The sequence below is a fragment of the Garra rufa genome, chromosome 24 (assembly GCF_049309525.1).
Source record: "Garra rufa chromosome 24, GarRuf1.0, whole genome shotgun sequence".
NCBI classification, from domain to species: Eukaryota; Metazoa; Chordata; class Actinopteri; order Cypriniformes; family Cyprinidae; genus Garra; species Garra rufa.
The window spans coordinates 30438481-30461131 of record NC_133384.1 but is presented as its reverse complement, the minus strand read 5'-3'; the positions used below and the strand labels follow the sequence as shown (position 1 = coordinate 30461131).

Sequence of the window (22651 nt, the reverse complement as noted above, 5' to 3'; positions counted from 1 at the left end):
ACATTAAAGTGTGACAAACATGCAAAAAAAAAAAAAAAAAAAATCAGGAAGGGGGCAACACTTTTTCACACCACTGTAAATTAAAAAAAAGAATCAATTTTTACCTCCAGTCATCTTTTGACAAATTATATAGGATGTTCATTTCATCGTCTTCCTGTAGGAGGCGATATGCTGCGCTCACGTGGTGGTTTTCCTGTACGGCACGGTCATTGTATAGTATGGCTGTGTCGGATCTGCAAAACACACATTAGTTGTGGTAAAGGCCATTGATGTATTAAGTTAACTGAGCTGAATGATAATTGTGTTCAATTGCAATAGTACCTGGTCTGTATGTGGAAGTTGTTGGTGGTGCCGGTATGTTCGTAATCGTGCACAGCAGCGGCGAACAGCATAGCGAAGATTTCCAACTCGTTTAACCAGTGCTGGAAGAAGGGAAATAACAAGAGAAATGCTGTAGAAATAAGAACAATACTCAAATTTACAACAAAGTGATTTAATGCAGTCAATTCAATTCTGATTCACAATCTCTTGATTTGATTTGGATTCCTTTGCTTATATTTGTAACTGGCTCAAAACTAGTCGTTCATCCAGAAATCAAACTGTACTAGTCGCCCTGTTTTTCATTCACTAAAAAGAACCAGCTCAAATGAGTCATTTTTTCAGGAATCAGACTACACTGATCAGCCTGCATATTTTTGATTCAGTAAAAGGAACTGATTTATAAGAGTCATTTCTCCAGAAATCTGACTACAAAAGTTGCATTATATATTTCTGATTTTGTAAAAAGAACCAGCTCAAAAGACTTGTTTAATTCAGGAATCAGACTACACTGGTCACCAAGTATATAGTAGGGCAGGAAGAACTGGTTCCCATGTACCTGCTTGGCAGTTTTTTGGAACTTGTTGGAAATTCCATGTCCAGTAAAAACAATTTCCTCCATGACAACTCTCAGAAGTTTTATTATGGTAATGGATATGATAATGTTAATGTATTTTGGTCTTGGCGGAATAGATCTTCTACGTTGCTGCTGCTGAATTGCTGCCACTGTTGGTTATTGCTGTAGTTGTAGATTATTGCTGTTGCTGCTGCAAGCAAGTACAGGAACTTGCTACTGCCAAAGCATATGGCGATATGGTGCTGTGAGTATTTAAGACATACTGCGGCTGCACAAATAGCATATAAAATAACCCGTAGCAGATCTATACAGGTGGAGCTGGGGAAGGTGGAGGGTTTAAGAAGAACTTTGAAAGCCTCAAGTGAATGCCATCCAGCCATTTAAACCCATTGGCTGTGTATGCGACATGAACCAATCAGCTTGTGCCAAGTCGTATAAGGCTATGCTGCCCTCCAAAGGCAAAGCGCAGTAACTACACATTTGGTCAAAATTGTGTTAAGGCTTAAAATGGGCTTTGTGACAACCATTTTGTCTTGTGGCAAAGTCTCCTGGTTCAATTTTGTCCCGTTTCAGAGAAACAAGAGTGTCAAAATCGCTAACTACAAAATCCAAACTAATACCATACATGGTGTAAAAACTTTAAAGGCATTTTTCTTAGTTTCAGTGTTGGCGTAGTTACTGCACTTTGCCTTTGTAGGGCAGTATGAATGTCATCAGTTACGTTAACAACCCATCAGCCTGCGCCATCTAGAGTTTCATGAAAGAACTAGGCATGTATCTCCACATTTGGTGAATTAAAGTTTCAGATAAACTGTCTGAAGTGTTCCTTTATGGGTTGAGAAAATTCTTCTACTTCTAAAGCTAAACAAACTAACATGGCATCAGCTTGAAAATAATTTGTCACAAAGCTCAAAATTCGACATTTTAGAGATACATGGTTCTCACAGAACAGTGATGCTAAAAACAAATGATCTTATAGAATATGATGCATTTCTGTATAAAATACCCAACAGTGTATATAGTAGTTAAAATAGCTCAACTCTAAACATTTACAGCAGTAAAATGCAAAAAGTATTAATGCAGCAGTAATATCAAATCAAATCCAAATACATCATATAATGTATAATGGTAAAACACTAATAGGGCCTATTTTACTGCACAACGAGTAATTTTACTTTTGATGGTGTGATAGTTCATACTTTTACTTTTAAGTTTACTTTTAAGGGGCTTTTAAGTTTTTGAGTAGATGATCTGAATAATACTTCCACAACTGTTATTACTGTAAGTAGCTAAGTTAGCTACTGTAGCTTGTAACATTACCCAGTGTTAGCTATCTATCTAGCCAGTAAGTTAATTTAACATTAATATATATCATTTATATACTCATATTACCAATGCAGTGATATATTTCCAGTTGTACAAAAAGGAGATAAAACATATCAGATTGCTGATATGTCAAAAATCATGTTGCTGTGTTTTGCTGAGTGGTGACAATTGATATCTGAAATGCGAAAGTAGCAGTTAAAAGTAAACAATGAGTAGCGATGGTGGCAAACAAGGAGATTTTTTTCTGGGTAATATTTTTTCTGGGTTATATCATATTTTTGCATCCATTTAACAACTAAATCTAGTGTCATTTGGCTAATACAGGAAACGATTGCGGAACAAAATGGCAAAAGTTGCCTTGTTATGAGCCTAAAAAGGGGTTATTTATATATATTTGATTCACTAAAAAGATCTGGCAGAAAATAATAATTTGTTCAGAAATCAGGCTACACTGATCAGCCTGAATATTTTAGACTCACTAAAAAAATCCTAAAAGAATTATTCATTCAGAAATCAGACTTAACAGATGTCCTGTATATTTCTGATCTACTAAAAATAAACCAGCTCAAAAGAGTAATTTGTGCATGAATTAAACTACACTGGCTGTGTATGTTTGCAGACGGTGAGGAAAACTAAAAAAACAACAGATGGAAATTTCATGTTCATTGAAAAACACTTCCTTACCAGACAATTTAAAGCCATTACGTATTCTTTAATAAATAATATCGGTCTGCTAAATCGAAGATAAGTATGAAGGAAATGAAATTCTATTAGTTCATTATTCTTCAGCACATTTGTTCTTCTGTGCATAACATTATCTTATAATAACACTAAATCACCAAAGTGCCAGAATGACAAAAAGAAATCATCGGTGGAGTAAATGCTAGGGGCAAATCATTTGTCAGAACGCCAGTGTGATGTCCACACATCACAGAGAGGTTAATGAGCCCATGGCAGGAGTGACAGGAGTGTGTTTTGAGGCGTCGAGGGAGATTAACTTCCTATTGATTGGTATATGAGCAGCATTGAGAAGCGAGAGCAGTCCATTGCACCTACTTCCATTCCATCCCAACCTCAATAAATAGCTCAAGTGCAGTGTCAGGCTTAATAAAACATACTTCACCGGCTCGGTTCAGTAGAAATAACAAAAATAAACAACCGAGGGGATCTGATGTACATGATTATTTTACCCAAGCACACATTAACATACACAAATCTGTAAAGGTATGACTGTTGTTTGAATTCACAGGGTCTAGGATATGATTTTTTGTGAAGGAGGTTTGTGGTGGTGCAACTCTGGACTTACAACCATGCCAGTCTTAAGCAGGAGGTAATGCACTGTCTGGGTGACGTCTGCGGCGTGGATTAAGTTGTGGTAAGGGTTTCTGTGCTTGCTGTAGCCCACCTCCAAGGCCTCCACAAAAGACACCAGTGCAGAAACAGGGATCTGAGGAGGTGCACAAAAAGGCCAACAGTGTCAAACAGCCATCTGAAGATGATTATTTGGATTTTGCAATCAAATTTTAGTCAATATTTCACTCATCAAACACATATTAAATGCAATTTCATAAGTGTAGGTTTCATAAAAATGAAATAATAATAAAATTAATTTAAAAATGACCAAATGTGATGTGTTTCGTTCTGCTTTACATTTTCCTATTATTATGTTCTCAAATCCAAAGATATCACTGAGGAAATGACTAGTCCTCTAATATAAAATTAAAGAGTATGGAAGCCTATTTCCACCACTGAATAAAAAATCAAAAAAAAAAAAAGTAATTGTGACTTTTTCTCATCTGACAATTCTGAATTTTTCTTGGAACTGCAATTTTACATGTAGAAATAATTTTTTCTTGTTTCTAGAAAGACTATTTTCTCTCAATTCTGAGAACATATCAGTCTTTTTTTCTCATCAGAATTGGACTTTATAACTCACAATTATGAGTTGATCTTTCACAATTCTAAAATAAAAAAAATCTGAATTGCGAGTTTATATTACCTCTCTATATTAAAAGTCAGAATTGCAAGTGTGCATCTCACAATTCTGACTTTATAACTCACAATTGTGAGTTTATACTGTACAAACTTGTATTTGCAAGAGAAGTCAGATTTGCGATTTCATATCTCAGTTCTGAGAAAAGCCAGAATCGCAAGATATAAACTCGCAATTGTGAGAAAAAAGTTCGAACTGAGAGACACAAACTAGCATTTGCAAGAAAAAAGGCAGAATTGCGAGTTTAAATCTCACAATTCTGACTTTATATCTCGCAATTATGAGAAAAAAGTCAGAATTGCAAGAAAAAATCTCGCAATTCTGAAAAAATTTAGATATAAACTGGAATTTGCAAGAAAAAAGAATTGCAACATAAACTTGCATTTGCAAGAAAAAAATCTGAATTGGGAGTTTATATTGCAATTGTGAGAAAAAAGTCAGAATTGCAAGATAACGCATTTGCAAGAAAGAAGTTAGAATTGTGAGTTTATTTCAACTGTGAGAAAAAAGTCAAAATTGTGAGATTTTTTTTTTTTTGAAAAAAAAAAAGAGTCAGAATTGTGAGATATAAACTCGCAATTATGGAAAATAAAGTCAGAATTGCAATATACAAGTTTATAACTCTCAAATCTGACTTTATAACTCGCTATTCTGACTTTATAAGTCACAGTTGTGAGTTTATACATTTGCTAGAAAAAAGTTGAGTTTATAACTCAAAAAAACTTCAGAATGGTGAGATACATACTTGTTTTTATCTCACAATTCTGACTTTATAACATACAGTTGAGAGATTATATCTCGCAATTGCAAAAAAAAAAAAAAAAGTCAGAATTGTATGATAAAAAAGTCCCAATTACCTTTTTCGTTTTTATTCAGTGGCAGAAACTTCCATAAGAGAGAGAGCATCTTACCTTAAAGCGATTGATTATGTCATATCTGGTGAGAAGTTCATAAAAAATAAATTTCAGTGCATGATCTCCGCTGGCATCATTCAGTGTGAAGACGTCAAACGACCACGTGTCCACATGCTAGAACAACAGCAAAAGCAAAGCTGAATTTATTTGACTAATATTGTCAAACATTTCAGTTTAAATGAACAGTTTTCTATTTGAATATAATTTAAAATGTAATTTATTCCTCTGAAGGCAAAGTTCAACAGCATTTATTTAACCCTTGTGTGTTACACATAAAAAAGTTACACATAGGTTCAAAATGGACAAAACCATTGTCCATTTGTAACCCTAACCCTAACCCTAACCCTAACCCATAATGCCACAGGTGTTTTTGTTATAAAAAAAATGTGTTATAAATTTTTAAATGTATATGCCAAATTGGAAAAAATGGCACAATCTAGTAAACAATGGAAAGGAAAAGGAAAAGTCTTAAAATATTAAAATATTACAATTTCAATAAAAATAAACACCTGAGCCAAAATTTATGCAGTTGGCATTAACACAGGCATACTTATAACAAAAAACAAAACTGAAATGGACAAAAAAATGTCCATAAGGTCGCACAAGGGTTAAAATAGGAATATTCTTTAACATTAATGTCTTAAATGTAATTTTTAATTAATTGAGTGCATTATTGCTGAACATAAGTATGAATCCACTTTTGCATACAGTGCCTTGAAAAAGTATTCATACCCCTTCATTTCTGTTTCACATTTTTTCCATTACTTTAAATTACTTTTTTCCCACATCAATCTACACTCCCTACTCCATAATGGCAAAGAAAAAAACAGGTTTTTAACACTTGTGCAAATTTATTAAAAATAAAAAACTGAAAAGATCCCGTTGCATAAGTATTCATACCCTTTTCTGGGACACTCGAAATTTAGCTCAGGAGCATTCATATTGTTTCTAGATGTTACTACACTTCGAGTGGAGATAAACTGTGGCAAATTCATTTGAATGAGTATGATTTAGAAAGGAACACACCTCTCAGAAAAGGTCTAACAGCTGAAAATGCATATCAGAGCAAAAACCAAGTCCTGAGGTCAAGATAACTGCCTGTAGAGCTCAGTCAGTGACAGACTTGCGTTAAGACAATGATCTAGGGAAGAGTTCAGAAAAAAATCTGCTGCATTGAAGATTCACAGAAGCATGTAGCCTCCATTATCCATAATGAAGGACGACTGGAACAACTAGGACTCTAGAAAATGTCTGCCAGCCCCCATCCAAACTGACAGAGCTTGAGAGGTGAAAAGGTGAGGCAAAAAATGGCAGATAATTGACAAATGCAGATGTGCAAAGCTTGTCACATCATACCCAAAAAGACTTGAGGCTGTAAAGGTGCTTCAAAGTCAAAGTCAAAGTCAAAGTCAACTTTATTGTCAATTCTGCCACATGTACAGGACATACAGAGAATTGAAATTGCGTTACTCTCAGACCCATGGTGCATACAAGTAACATTAAACACAAAAAGTAACATTAAATACAAAAAGTAACATTAAATACAAAGGTAGAATTTCAAAAAATATGAATAAATACAAAAAATAAACATATAATATATAAAATGAAAAATACAATATACAAGTAGGGGCACATGGTAGAGAGTGCAAACCATGTAAACAATATAGTGCAACAGAGCTTGTAAGTGTGTAAAAATGTCAGAGCAGTCTTTTAACTGTCTTATGAGCAGTGTGAGGTAGTTGGCAGACTAATGCTGCACAAAGTGACTGGTGCAGGTCAGTGTGTGTGTGTGTGTGTGTGTGTGTGTGTGTGTGTCAGAGTTCAGAAAGAAGAGGAGAGTGAGGGGAGTGGGGGCAGAGCAGGGAGAGAGTTGAGCTTCCTGACAGCCTGATGGGTGAAGCTGTCCTTCAGTCTGCTGGTCCTGGCCTGGAGACTCCGCAGTCTCCTCCCTGATGGCAGCAGGCTGAAGAAGCTTTGCATTGGCTGGGTGGGATCAGCTGCTATGCAGAGGGCTTTTTTGGTGAGACGTGTGCTGTAGATGTCCTGGAGGGTGTGGAGAGGGACACCTATGATCCTCTTAGCTGCTCTGACTTTGCGTTGGAGAGTTTTTTGGCAGGACGCATTGCTCCAAACCACACAGTGATGCAGCTTGACAGGATGTTCTCGATGGTTCCTCGGTAGAATGTGTACATGATGGGGGCTGGTGCTCTAGCTCTTCTTAGTTTGTGAAGGAAAGTAGAGACGCTGCTGTGCTTTTCTTGGCCAGTGCAGTGGTATTGTCCATCCAGGAGAGATCCTCAGTGATATGCACACCCAGGAACTTGGTGCTGCTCACTCTCTCCACAGACGCACCGTTGATGGTCAGAGGAGCGTGCTGAGTGTGTGCTCTCCTGAAGTCAACAACAATCTCCTTCGTCTTCTCCACATTCAGAGAGAGATTGTTGTCTCCACACCACGTGGCCAGGCGGCTCACCTCGCCTCTGTAGTTTGTCTGATCCCTGTTGTTAATGAGACCCACCGCAGTCGTGTCATCCGCAAACTTAATGAAGAGGTTGGAGCTGTGTGACGGAGTGCAGTCGTGGGTCAGCAGAGTGAAGAGGAGGGGGCTCAGCACACATCCCTGAGGTGCCCCCGTGTTAAGAATGATGGCGTTGGATGTGTTACTGCCGACCCGTACTGCTTGTGGTCTTCCTGTGAGGAAATCCAACAGTGAGGTGTCCATCTGGACCAGTTTTTGTGTGAGCTGTTGGGGGATTATAGTGTTAAATGCTGAACTGAAGTCTATGAACAGCATTCGGATATATGAGTCTTTTTTGTCCAGATGTGTGAGTGCTGAGTAGAGTGCAGTGGAGATCATCGGTCGAGCGGTTGGGCCGATACGCAAACTGGAAGGGGTCCAGTGAGGGGGGAAGGACAGACTTAATGTGCTGCATCACTAGCTGTTCAAAGCACTTCATGAGGATGGGGGTAAGTGCAACTGGACGGTAGTCATTAAAGCAGGAAGGAGATGACTTTTTGGCACCGGAATGATTGTGGTAGCTTTAAAACATGTGGGGACGACAGCCTGGGAGAGTGAGATGTTACAGATATCTGTGAAGACATCAGTGAGTTCCACTGCACAGTCTCTCAGTACACGACCAGGAATGTTGTCACACTGACCGGGGACAAAGTCATCACCTGGTCGCCAGGAGGGGGTGGGGTCTTCTCTGCTGTGGTGCTGTTTTGCACTTCAAAGCGAGCGAAGAAGGTGTTTAGCTCGTTCAACAGGGAGATGGTGCTGTCACAGGTCTGTGTTAGGGGCTTGTAATCTGTGATGGTCTGTATCCCCCGCCACAGGCTCCGTGTGTCTCTGCTGTCTTTGAAGCGATGAGATATTCCTCTGGAGTACTGTCTCTTAGCCTCTCTGATGCCACGGGACAGGTTGGCCCTAACTGTCTTCAGGCTCGCCTCGTCTCCAGCTCTGAAGGCAGCGTTCAGAGCTTTCAGCAGCCTGTAGACCTCCCCTGTCATCCATGGCTTTTGGTTGGCACAGACAGTGATGGTTTTGGTGACTGTTACATCCTCAGTGCATTTGTTAATGTAGGCAAATTTTACGAATTAATAAATTTGTAAAATTTGCAAGTCTGGTTTTTGCTTTGTCATTATTATGGTGTATGGGGTGTAAATTGTGGGGAAAAACTAATTTAAAGCAGTTTAACATAATGCTGCAACAAAACAAAATGTGAAAAAAATGCAAAATACTTTTGCAAGGCAGTAAATTATACAGTATAATGTGAATAACTTTTTGTAACTTCCTATAGAAAAGAAAAATCACACATACAATCTCTTTGGAGCTATGAAGGAGCGACTGAGACTTTTTTTTACGATGCCTATAAACATGATAAGATGAGTCTCAGAGCCTCACAAATTGCTGCCTTTACATAATGTAGTAATACCAGCCTCATTTCTTTTTTTATAATGTATAAATTACTTTCACCTCCCTTATAAACAGGCTCCGTGATGAACGATGTGTGATCCTATCATCGTACATTTCAATCCTGAGTCATGAAATGAACATCGGTAATAATACAGGAGATTTGGTCTACGTTATGGCCGCCTGTGGTTTATGCGGTCTCTGTTTTTTCTCTCTCTCCTCCATCCACTCTCAGTTTGACCCTCTGTTATTTCATCTCATCACTTTCAAAGAAACTTCTGTGTAGGTTTGATTAGTTGGTCGCAATGAACATTTGCAAAATGCTGCATTAAATATTCACATCCTCAGATTGGAATATTTGTCCTGCACTCCGTCTCAGTCACGGCTGAGAGCTTTCAATAGCTTAAGGCTGTATGGGAAGATATATATGCAGATTCACTGACTGCTGTGAAATCAAAGGAGAGAGGACCAAATCCTGATGCAAAGCCACCAGGACATCCAGTGCAACCCTGCTCCTTCCTTTAGAAAACACTCGTACAATCAGATTTGGTCCTATGCGAAAATTAAAGCATAAACTTACATTAATTTTTTTTCTGGTGGCTTTAAGTGAAGAAAGTGTAAACATTCATGTATGATGTTAAAAACATTAACATTAACTTTATTTATTTCTTTTTTTATTATTTTTATTTAGCAAAGATGCATTAAATGGATCAACAATTCTACATTTGAAATAAACCCTGTTTTTTGAGCAGCAAATCAGCATATTAGAACAATTTCTGAAGGATCTTGTGACACTGAAGACTGGAGTAATGATGCTGAAAATTCAACTTTGGATCACGGGAATAAATTACATTTTAAACTAGACAGAAAAAGTTTGTCAAGTCAAACTTTAGGTTGGCTTGAGAAAGCCTAGCTTGAAAGTTTAAACAAGCTGTAAAAGCTAAACGTTTGGAACTTTATATAAATAGATTAGATTAGCATGATTAGAATGCAGTTAGCATGATTCTAATATTTTTCTAGCATGTTTAGTGTTTCTAGCATGATTAGCAAACGATTACTAGCATGTCATTAGCAAGTTTTTAACAAGTTGCTAGCATGTTTCTAGCATGATTAGCTAGTTGCTAGCATTTTGCTAGCATGTTTCTAACACAATTAACTTGTTACTTGCATTATATCAATGTCGTTAGCAAGTTGCTAGCATCTTTCTAGTATAATTAACAAGTTATTAGCATGTCATTATCATGTATGACATGATTATTAAGTTACTAGCATGCCATTAGCATGTTTTTAACATGATTAGCAAGTTGCTAGCATGTTTCTAGCATTATTAGCTAGTTGCTAGCATTTTGCTAGCATGTTTCTAGCATAATTAACTTGTTACTTGCATTATATGAATGTCGTTAGCAAGTTGCTAGCATGTTTCTAGCATAATTAACAAGTTATTAGCATGTCATTATCATGTGTGACATGATTATCAAGTTACTAGCATGCCATTAGCATGTTTTTAACATGATTAGTAAGTTGCTAGCATGTTTCTAGCATGATTAGCTAGTTGTTAGCATTTTGCTAGCATGTTTCTAGCACAATTAACTTGTTACTTGCATTATACGAATGTCGTTACCAAGTTGTTAGCATGTTTCTAGCATAATTAACAAGTTATTAGCATGTCATTATCATGTGTGACATGATTATCAAGTTACTAGCATGCCATTAGCATGTTTTTAACATGATTAGTAAGTTGCTAGCATGTTTCTAGCATGATTAGCTAGTTGTTAGCATTTTGCTAGCATGTTTCTAGCACAATTAACTTGTTACTTGCATTATACGAATGTCGTTACCAAGTTGCTAGCATGTTTCTAGCATAATTAACAAGTTATTAGCATGTCATTATCATGTGTAACATGATTATCAAGTTACTAGCATGCCATTAGCATGTTTTTAACATGATTAGTAAGTTGCTAGCATGTTTCTAGCATGATTAGCTAGTTGCTAGCATTTTGCTAGCATGTTTCTAGCACAATTAACTTGTTACTTGCATTATATGAATGTCGTTAGCAAGTTGCTAGCATAATTAGCAAGTTATTAGCATGTCATTATCATGTGTGACATGATTATCAAGTTACTAGCATGCCATTAGCATGTTTTTAACATGATTAGTAAGTTGCTAGCATGTTTCTAGCATTATTAGCAAGTTGCTAGCACGTTTCTAACATGTTTCTATCATGGTTAGCAAATTGCTAGTATGTTCACAGCACAATTAGCAGGTTTCTAGCATGTTTCCAGCATGTTTCTAGCATGATTAGCTAGTTCCTAACACATTTCTAACATGATTAGCAAGTTGTTAGCATGTTTGTAACATGTTTCTATCATGGTTAGCAAATTGCTAGCATGTTCACAGCACAATTAACAGGTTTCTAGCATGTTTCCAGCATGTTTCTAGCATGATTAGCTAGTTATTAGCATGTTGCTAGCAAGCCTCCCAAAACTTTGCTTCTTGCTTCCTTAGCAGGACGAAAACAAAACTTTTATTCAAATTCTGAACGGATTATATGTAGCCTAGGAGTGCGCAACAGCCCTTCCTTGATAATCACACCATATTAAAAACGTGTCACTTCAGTTAAACGCAAAAGTCCCTTTATAATCAATGAATCGCTTATTTACAGGACTAGAGAAGATTGGCAAGTGTACAGGAAAAAACCTGCCATTTAGAGGTGAGTGAATTCACAACGCAGTGGCCAATCACAGGTGTTCAAGATCAACAGATATGTCTGTGATTGGCTACATTGCTCAGCACTACGAAAACATGTCATCTTTTGGCGATTTCCAGAGCACAAACACAAATACGCCCTGGAGCATTTACCAAATCTGTTTAGCAAATATCTTATTATTACAGTTTTAACTGAGAGTGCATTTGACTACGTGAGAAAATGGATGTGTGGCGTGAGAACGTGTGAAAAGTGTCAATTGCGTGAGTCTCACGCTGAATGCGTGAGAGTTGGCAGCCCTGAGCAAATCACTGCTGTTGTTTAAAAGGAACGACTGTATTAGTATTCCACGACTTATCCCTCTCACTTAGACACTTCATACATTTACCTGCAGATAAAGCAAAGAGAAGCAAATTGACTCACTCAAGGGCACTGGAGTTATAGAGGACTGCAGGAGATCTCTATTCCATTTCCAAAGTTTGAACCTTTGCCCTTTGTGATACCAGCCTTGAGGCTTAACCACTAGGACGCCACATTATTCCGTTCATCTGACTTTCATGCACACGCCTCAGAAAAAGGTTCATGCCGTGTTGCATGTGGAATTTAAATGGGTTTGGATGATTACAAATACAAGACTAGATGATCAACCCTAGCGTTCAGTCACATTTGCTTAATTGACACAGTAAACGGATTAGTAAGAGTAGCATGTGAGTATAACAGCCTCAGGAGAAACATTTTTGACAATTACTCTTAGTGCAGACGGACCGATTTTTAGAATCACAATAGGTAGCAGAACAAAAGAATATTTTAAAAGATACAATACAAGATTTATGGCTGAAATGACAAAAGGAGTAACGCTAAGGCGTCCTGCCACAAATTGTTGAAATCAAAAATGAATGAGAAGCTGATACGAGAACAGATGCGGTTGATAACAGCTCTGAAATGGCATTCGTGATCGAATCACAGCAGATAGCTGGATGTGTAATTTGGACTACGTTTCATGTGGAGAAAAGGATTAAAATCAGCATATTTTGCATTTGCCTAATGCACTAGCATTCAAAAGTTTTGAGGTTGGTACGATTTTCTAAGTTTTGGTTGGCTCACAAAAGCTGCATCTATTTATTAAAACCATAGTAAAAACAGTGAAAATGTTTTCTATTTGAATATATTTTTAACTGTAATTTATTCCTGTGATGCAAAGCTGAATTTTCAGCATCATTACTCCAGTCTTCAGTGTCACATGATCTTTAGAAATCATTCTAATATACTGATTTATCATTAGAATTATTATTTGGTAACAGCTGTGCTGCTAAATATTATTTGGGAACATGTGATACTCATTTCAGGATTCTTAGTTGAATAAAAATGTAAAAAGAACAGCATTTATTCAAAATATAAATCTATAAAGTCGTTGTTAGCAGTTTTTGTATCAATTTAACACATCCTTGCTAATAAAAGTACTAATTTCTTTAAAAAATGTATTGACCCCCAAATGTTTGATTGGTATATATTGTTAGAAAATAATGCACTGATAATAAATCAGCATATTTGAATGATTTCTGAAGGATCATGTGACAATGAAGACTTGGGTAATGTTGCTGAAAATTCAGCTTCGATCACAGGAATAAATCTGAATTTAATGTATATTAAAATAGAAAATGTTATTTTGCATTGTAATATTATTTCATAATATTACAGTAAGTATTACAGAGTTTAAAATAGCTATTTTATATGTATTACTTTTAAATAATATGTAATTTATTCCTGGGATGCAAAGCCGAATTTTCAGTATCATTACTTCTGTCTTCAGTGTCACATGATCCTTCAGAAATCATTCTGATATGCTGATTTGCTGCTCAAGAAACATTTAATATTAATTTCAATGACAAACAAGGGACTCATGAACAACTAACACTAAACAAAACAAAAACAAAAAAAAAAACAGCTGTGGGTCATTCAGGTAACAACACAGTATTAAAGGAGAACTCCGGTGTGATTTTGACCTAAAGTGTATTGAATCATGATACCGAGTGTAAACGTACCTTGCGTATCTCATCTCGTCTTGTCCACTGCTGTCCGAAATCTGGGGTCAGTTAGCCGATGCTCACAACAGCTTGTCAATGAAAGTCAATCGGGCATCGAAGGAGCCATGTAAATAAATCACTGTTTTACGCCATTTACGAGGCACAAAGTAGCTCCACACTTCATTGGTAGACTTCCAAGGGCCTTGACATTTAAAACGAGACATTGAGAACTTAGAAAAAGCACCGGTAGTTTATTTACAAGTAGATTTATACAGACAGTAACTGCAAGAAGTTTAGCGGCCGCCGCCATCTTAAATGTAGTCACGATAAGTCGAGTGTCGAGCACCAAGGAAACTACAACCTGATACGTTGATAAGCTGATAAATTCCTTGGTGCTCGACACTCGACTTATCGTGACTACATTTAAGATGGCGGCGGCCGCTAAAGTTCTCAATGTCTCGTTTTAAATGTCAGGGCCCTTGGAAGTCTACCAATGAAGTGTGGAGCTACTTTGTGCCTCGTAAATGGCGTAAAACAGTGATTTATTTACACGGCTCCTTCGATGCCCGATTGACTTTCATTGACAAGCTGTTGTGAGCATCGGCTAACTGACCCCAGATTTCGGACAGCAGTGGACAAGACGAGATGAGATATGCAAGGTACGTTTACACTCGGTATCATGATTCAATACACTTTAGGTCAAAATCACACCGGAGTTCTCCTTTAAGAATCAAGGGGATGTAAACTTTTGAACGGGGTCATTTTTATAAATTCAACCATTATTTTCTCTTGTGGACTATATGTAAACATCTTTTATGTGAAATATCTTTTTCAAGTCAGTACTAAATAAACAACAACCTGCATTTTGTATAACCCCTTTTATTTTGATTAAATAATTAACATTTTGCAGATTCTAAAAGGGGGGTGTAAACTTTTGACCTCAACTGTAAATAAGTGATTTTCGTGTTTGTGTTCACATATGCTGCATTCCATTAGACAACTAGCTAAAAGAGGCTTAAATATCTTCATCCTGTCCAAACCACATATGTGACCCTGGACCACAAAACCAGTCTTAAGTCGCTGGGGTATATTTGTAGCAATAGCCAAAAACACATTGTATGGGTCAAAATTATTGATTTTTCTTTTATGTCAAAAATCATTAGGAAATTAAGTAAAGATCATGTTACATTAAGATTTTTTGTAAAATTCTTACTGTAAACCTATCAAAATGTAATTTTTGATTAGTAATTTGCATTGTTAAGAACTTAATTTGGACAACTTTAAAGGTGATTTTCTCAGTATTTTGATTTTTTTGCACCCTTATATTCCAGATTTTCAAATAGATGTATCTCGGCCAAATATTGTCCTATCCTAACAAACTATACATCAATAGAAAGCTTATTTATGCTTACGCTTATGTATATATCTCAGTTTTGTAAAATTTAACCTTATGGTTTTGTGGTCCAGGGTCACATATGTGTGTGTGTGTGTGTGTGTGCCAGGTAACCCAGCTGGCCGAGGGAAAGATCAATTGTGCGTTTCGGTTGATTAAACAGGGCTGTTTGCCTGGAGACTGTTTGATTTTGCCATCTCCCCTTGTTGTTTCTCACATAAGCTACTGTGCATTCAAAACGTGCCGCATTCACACGTTTCGCATTCATGCTGTGACCAGGTTGTGTGTTTGATTGTGCATTTGTGCATTTAAGGTCGCAACCTAGAATCTGATTGGCCGTTTCATTACCTTCAAGGCCGTGATCACGCTGGGCGGATAGCTCAGCCCCACCATGTTGGAGGTCCGTCGGTACATCCTGTCAGAAAGAGATAACACACTCCTGTCAGAGCTTCTGGGAAATAAAAAGTTTGGGAAATCCCTTGCTTGCCCTTTAACATTAATATTTTAGGAGCATGCTGTTCTGGAAATATGAGACTAGACAGGAAATGCACGGCAGGGTCACAGTTCAGCCCTGAGCGATCTATGAGTCAGGCCCTGTTTAAAATCTATCAGGTCTTTATCAGTTCTTTGAAGGTTTTCATCTATCACCCATGGGATCCTATAAGGATTAGATTTGTTTACTTTTTGCTGTTTGCTTTAGAAAACCCTCACGCACCTTTCCACAAATATCCCAGCTTGCACCGCGTGGACGATGCTGCGAAATCGCGGCTTCTCTTCCGACCGTCTCAACATCAGCCCCATCTGACGTGTGAAAGTTGACGCCAGCCAGTCGCGTACTTCTGAGGGAACTGAGTCGGACTGGATGTCACTGAGCTCATCTTCTGTATCCACCAATCGCCTGCAGGAACACACACACACACACACACACACACACACACACACATATATATATAAGACATGGTTGCTGTCTGAAGACACTAAATGGGTAAGTCATGTCACTTTCAATCACGTCAGATGAAATTTCAGCCAGAACGCCTTAGAGCAAAAGTGATGGAAAGAAAGAGAAAAAAAATATGCAATTCCACTTCAAAGACAAATACAAACTAACATATTTGTATAACTTATACATATTACAAATAGAAGCCCATAAAAACCACATCTTAATAAATCAAAACAATATCATGATTCTAAGATTTAAAAAAAATCATAACTTGACAGAAAAAGTCAAAACTGTATGAAATGATGAGATAAAAAAAAATCATAAAAGTCAAACTGTCAAAACTTAGTTGTAAAAACCAAATTATGAGATACAAAGACATAACTGCTACAGTTAAAATTGACTGATAATGAATAATTCTGATACAAAATGTTGAAATTACGATGTCATAATAATGAGAATTAGGACAAAAAGTCAAAATTGACTAACAAAATTATGAGATAAAAAGACAATTGTAACAGTTGAAACTGACACACTAAATGGTAATTATAATACAAAAGCTGAAATTATGACATGTCATAAAGTCAAAATTTACCGTTAAAATTGAGATAAAAACACATAATTGTGACAGTTTAAACTGACATATGAAATGATAATTCTGATACAAAAAAGCAGGAATTATCTCATAATTATGAGATAAGACAAAATCATGACAAATCAGAATTCTGACAGTCCAAATTGAGATGAAAAGACTTAACTGAAAGTTGAAACTGACATATGAAATACAAAAAGCATATGTGATACAAAAAGCTAAAATTCTGTTGTAATAATTATAAGATAAAAGCTGAAATTATAACGTCAAAATTGACAATCAAAATGAGATAAAAAGACAATTGTGAATGAGCAAATGAGACAAAAGATGGAATTATGACAAGTCACAATTAGGACAAAGTCAAAATTTATCATCAAAATTATAAGAGAGTAATAATTGAAATTTACATATTGAATGATAATTCTGATACTAAAAAGCCAAAAATGCCTTTTTTGAAATTTTTAACTGTGAGATTGAGATAAAAGACTAAATTGACTGTCAAAATTATGAGATAAAAAGACATAATTGTGAGTTTAAACTGACATACTGAAAGATCATTTTGATACAAAAAGTCAAAATTGTTGCGTTATAATTACGAGATAAGACAAAATTATGGCAAAAAGTCCAAACTGACTGTTAAAATTATGAGATAAAAAGACAATTGTGACGGTTTAAACTGACACACTGAATGATAATTCAAAAAAGTCAACAATTATAATGAAAAGACATAATTGTGACAGTTGCCATGCTAATTTATAATTCTGATACAAAAAACTCAAAATTTGACGTCATAATTATGAGATAAAAGTCGAAATTGTGTCATAATGAGATAAGACTAAATTCAGAAATTGACCATCAAAATTACCTAAAGATATAAAGACATTACATGAAGACATAAAGATAAAGACAGTTGAAACTGACACACTGAATGATAATTCTGAGGCAAAATGTCATAATTCTGAGATAAAAAAACTAAATTAAGTTAATATATTGGCTCAAGCCAAAATTGAGATAACATAACTGTGAAAACTGACAAATTGAGAAAAGTCCAAACTAAGAAAAAACATAAAAACATAATTGCAGTTACAGTTGAAAGTGAAATACTGAATGATAATTTGGATGCAAAATTGTCATAATTATGAGATAAGACAAAATTATTACAAGTCAAAACTGACAAAAAAAATCTAAATTGACCACCAAAATTATGAGATAAACACTTGACGTACTCAATGATAATTCTGATACAAAAAAGACATGTCAGAGTATTAAGATAAAAGATGAACTTACAAGCCATAATTATGACAAAGTCAAAATTGACTGTCAGAATTATGAGATAAAAGTTGTATATGAGATAAGTTGTAACTGACCAAAGTCCAAATGTATGAGTTAAAGTCATAATTACAACTTTCCATAATTGTGTCTTTTTAAGTCATATCTCATGGTGCTGTGAGTGGATTATGGAGTCAGTGAGTTTATCATAAGAACTCAATTTATATCAATTTATTAATTAAATTGCTAATAGCTGTTAATTGCAAATTTTCTTAAACTCTTATAAACATGCTGAAAAGAGCTGGGGAGGTTATCAAGACTTTCTGTTAATTCTTCACATAAAGTTATACTATGAGAAGCACAATATGGCACATAGTTCTATGGACTATTTATGATAATTTGCATACTTTTTGAAGCCTGAGACTTCTAGTAATACAATTACAATACAAGTGCATAGACAACAACAAGCAAAATAGAAATATTTTGTGTTTCTTGAAAAAAAGTAAATCAAACAGGTTTGGAAAAACATGAGAGTGAGTGAACATGCACAATTTGCATTTAATTTGATGTGTACCACATTTGCTTCTCGGATGTTTGCCAATGTTTCTTTTTCTTTCTAAACAACTGAATAAAAAGCCATCAAATGCTGAGACAACTATTCATGCCGGTGAGAAGACACATGCAATCCCTCTTCCATTTGCATTTTTTATTTCAGACAGAGGTTTAAGAGCAGCTTTAGAGATTAAACACATTCTAGAACGTATACCTCTGACCCTTAATTTGTTTATTTTAATATTTGCCAAAAGATAAAGACAGAAAGAAATTCACAATGTATGTGCTGTGCTTACCTTGTTTCTTCAATGTAGACAGATTCCAAAACAGATGCAGCATATTCTAGGTTTTTCTTCAAGTCGACAACAGAAGCCTCACCTCTCTCCAACTGCTTCACCAAACATCTCAGCCTGAAATGAAAAAAAAAAAAGACTAAATGTTATTAGAAAAAGTTATATTTGGATTTAAAGTACCTTTTGACTTTAATAAGTAATACAGTGGAGAAAATGAAAATATTTGATTAGGAAAAGTTATTTTTGGATTTAAAGGGCCCTTTGTCTTTAATGAGTAATACAGTTGAGAAAAAAATAAATAAATAAAAAATAAATAGAAATAGCAAAATAAAATTACAGAATTTTATTAGGAAAAGTTACAAGGGCCTTTTGTCTTTAATAAGTAATACAGTGGGGGAAAAATTAATAAAAGATTAAAAAAAACAGAATTTGATTAGGAAAAGTTATTTTGGATTTAAAAAAGCGCCTTTTGTATTTAGTGAAAAATACAGTGGAGAAAATAAAAAATAAAATAAAATATGAAAATACATAAAAACAACAAAATAAAACAAAAAGTAAAATAAAATAAAATGACATAATTTGATTGGGAAAAGTTATTTTTGGAATTAAAGGGCCTTTTGTATTTAATGAGTAATACAGTGGGGTAAAAATTAATAAAAGATAAAAAAAAAACAGAATTTGATTAGGAAAAGTTATTTTGGATTTAAAAAAGGAAAAAGAAAAGTTCAGTTTAATGCGCCTTTTGTATTTAATGAAAAATACAGTGGAGAAAATAAAAAATAAAATAAAATATGAAAATACATTAAAACAACAAAATAAAACAAAAAGTAAAATAAAATAAAATGACAGAATTTGATTGGGAAAAGTTCTTTTTGGAATTAAAGGGCCTTTTGTATTTAATGAGTAATACAGTGGAGAAAATAAAAAATAAAATAAAAAATAAAAAAATAAATAGAAATAGCAAAATAAAATTACAGAATTTTATTAGGAAAAGTTACAAGGGCCTTTTGTCTTTAATGAGTAATACAGTGGGGAAAAAATAATAAAAGATTTAAAAGAAAACAGAATTTGATTAGGAAAAGTTATTTTGGATTTAAAAAAGCGCCTTTTGTATTTAATGAAAAATACAGTGGAGAAAATAAAAAATAAAATAAAATATGAAAATACATAAAAACAACAAAATAAAACAAAAAGTAAAATAAAATAAAATGACAGAATTTGATTGGGAAAAGTTCTTTTTGGAATTAAAGGGCCTTTTGTATATAATGAGTAATACAGTGGAGAAAATAAAAAAGGTTAAAATAAATACTAAAATAAAACAAATAAAAATAAAAATAAATAAAAATAATAAAATAATAAAATAAAATAAAATGACAGAATTTGATTAGGAAAAGTTATTTTTGGAATTTAAGGGCCTTTTGTCTTTAATTAATAGTACATCAGAGAAAAAAAAAGGTTAAAATAAATAATAAAACTAAATAAAAACTAAAATAATATGACAGAATTTGATTAGGAAAAAGTTATTTTTGGATTTAAAAGGCTTTTTTCTTTAATGTATAGTACAGTGGAGAAATAAAATAAAATAAAAGATTAAAAGATTATATATAAAATATTCAAACCAAGTCTTGCTGTAGACCAGATTCAATTCAGACACACTTAAGGCATCAAGAACAAACAAAACTATTTGCATTTTCCAAGCACAAAAACAATTGCTTAAAGCAAAAGTTTTCTTAAAAAGTCAATTTGAAGCCCAGTGTGTGTTGGTCTGTGGCTGCCAAATACATTTTACACAAAGCAAACAGATTCATCCATCATCTTTATTGCTAAAGATGATAAAGCGCTCAATGCTGCTGACCGTCTCCAGATTTTTTTCACTACTGAGAAACAAACGGATCCATTCTGTGTTGATTTAGACAAAGTACTCAGCTGTTATCTGAACAGCCAGAATGTGTATTGTAATAAACATGATGTTGAGTTCCAACAGCGCTAAAATCCACAATATTAACACCTGCTTTGATTTAGTTTAATGTCTCCTTGCTAACCTAAGCAAACACATTTTAAACTTTTAAAGAAGTGTTTTTTTTCTTTGGATTCCCAGTGGTTCCCCAAAAAATATTAGTCCCTGGCACCATAACTATAATTTAGTGAACAGTCTGCATCTCTGTTTTGTTTATGAGCCACACATAGCCTCTCTGAAGTGAACTACGATCTTCAGTCATTTGGACCAAGGGCCACATCAAAAGGCCAAATGTCCCAGGTGTGTGCAGCAGAGATTTTTCTGTGTGGGTCTGGGTGATGAGGTGCGTGTTTGCATGAATGGAGAACACAGGAAACACATTTGACCCAATTCACATCCCAAATGACTGGACCATGCGAGCCAGGGACGAGACGGAGGGAAATCATGCAGTCAGTCTACTGCGGAAATGTATAAGAAGGTATTTTGCAAAATGTAGGAAGATATTTCACGAGCATATTTAGAGGAAAGTTGGTTTGAACGGTTTCAGTTCCTATTGACTTCCACTGTATGGACACAAAATACAAAATATTGGTTATAAACATTCTTCAAAATATCTTTTGTGTTCTGCAAAAGACAGAAATGCATACAGGTTTGGAACGACATGAGGGTAAGTGAGTGATAGCTACATTTTTATCCCTTTAAATTCACAGTTTTGTCCAAACGTCATGGTCTGTTTCAGAAAAAAATTGTTAATGTCCCCCTAAAAACATTGTCATACCATGGTACATGACCAAAAATCATAAAAAAAATTAATAAATAAATAAAAATTAATTTGCAGCAAGTAAACATTGTATCTTGATATGACTGCATATTTCGTCAAATATAATACAAATAAGTAATACAAATAAAATACATTAAATAAAATAACTAGAAAAAAACAGTTATTAGAAAATATAAAAATATTAGCGTTTATTACATAGTGGTAGAAGTGAATACTGACTCAATCAGTTGATATCTGAAAAACTAAAAACACTTAATTTGATTCTTTACTTTTTTATTTTGATAATATTCATTACTATTATGTAAATAAAGAAACTGAGCCTTTAAGTATAATAATTATTATTATTATTACTATTATTATAATATTAATAAAAATAACTCAAAATTAATTGCAATTTTTATTTAATTGCAAAATACTTGAAGGCTCCATGCCATTATTAAAATAATAGTAATAATAATAATAATTATTATTATTATTATTATTATTATGAAATACTTGAAGAGCCCATGTCATTAATAATAATAATTATTAAATAATAATAATAATAATAAGAAGAAGAATTATTATTATTGTTGTTGCTGTTGTTGTTTATTAATTATTATAAATTATTATTATTTAAGCAATGTCACTGAGCCTTTATGTATTATTATTAATAAAATAATAACAATAATGACAACAACAATAATAAATATTTTTAATAATAATAATAATAATAATAATAATAATAATAATAATAATAATAATAATAATACCATAATAACAACAATAATAATAATAATTGCAATTGTTATAATAATTATTATTATTAAAAAATTCTGAAAGGCTCCATGTCATTAAAAATAATTATGAAATAATAATAATAATAATAATAATAATAATAATAATAATAATAATTATTATTATTATTATTATTATTATTATTATTATTATTTCTTAATAATTATTATAAATTATTATTATTTAAACAATGACACTGAGCCTTTATTAATAAAATAAAATAATAAAATAAAGTACTTGAAGGCTCCATGGCATTATTTAAATAATAACAATAATAATAATAATTTAAACAGCACAAAGCCTTTATGTATTATTATGATTAATAAAATA

The 22651-nt window shown here is 34.1% G+C and overlaps 1 protein-coding gene across 1 annotated transcript in view; it reads right to left on the bottom strand.

Annotated features, from left to right (window-relative positions):
- Positions 1-18922, bottom strand: part of pde1ca (phosphodiesterase 1C, calmodulin-dependent a) — a 49767-nt gene extending 30845 nt beyond the window's left edge. Inside the window, exons 1-7 of the mRNA XM_073830527.1 lie at positions 18810-18922; positions 15879-16061; positions 15512-15578; positions 5126-5242; positions 3528-3668; positions 322-422; positions 105-233 (exon numbers count right to left, since the gene is read on the bottom strand). Coding sequence (XP_073686628.1) covers positions 105-233; positions 322-422; positions 3528-3668; positions 5126-5242; positions 15512-15578; positions 15879-15964 — 641 coding nt within the window. The 5' untranslated portion in view covers positions 15965-16061; positions 18810-18922. The remainder of the gene's footprint in view (positions 1-104; positions 234-321; positions 423-3527; positions 3669-5125; positions 5243-15511; positions 15579-15878; positions 16062-18809) is intronic.
- Between the last annotated feature and the right edge of the window lie 3729 nt (positions 18923-22651).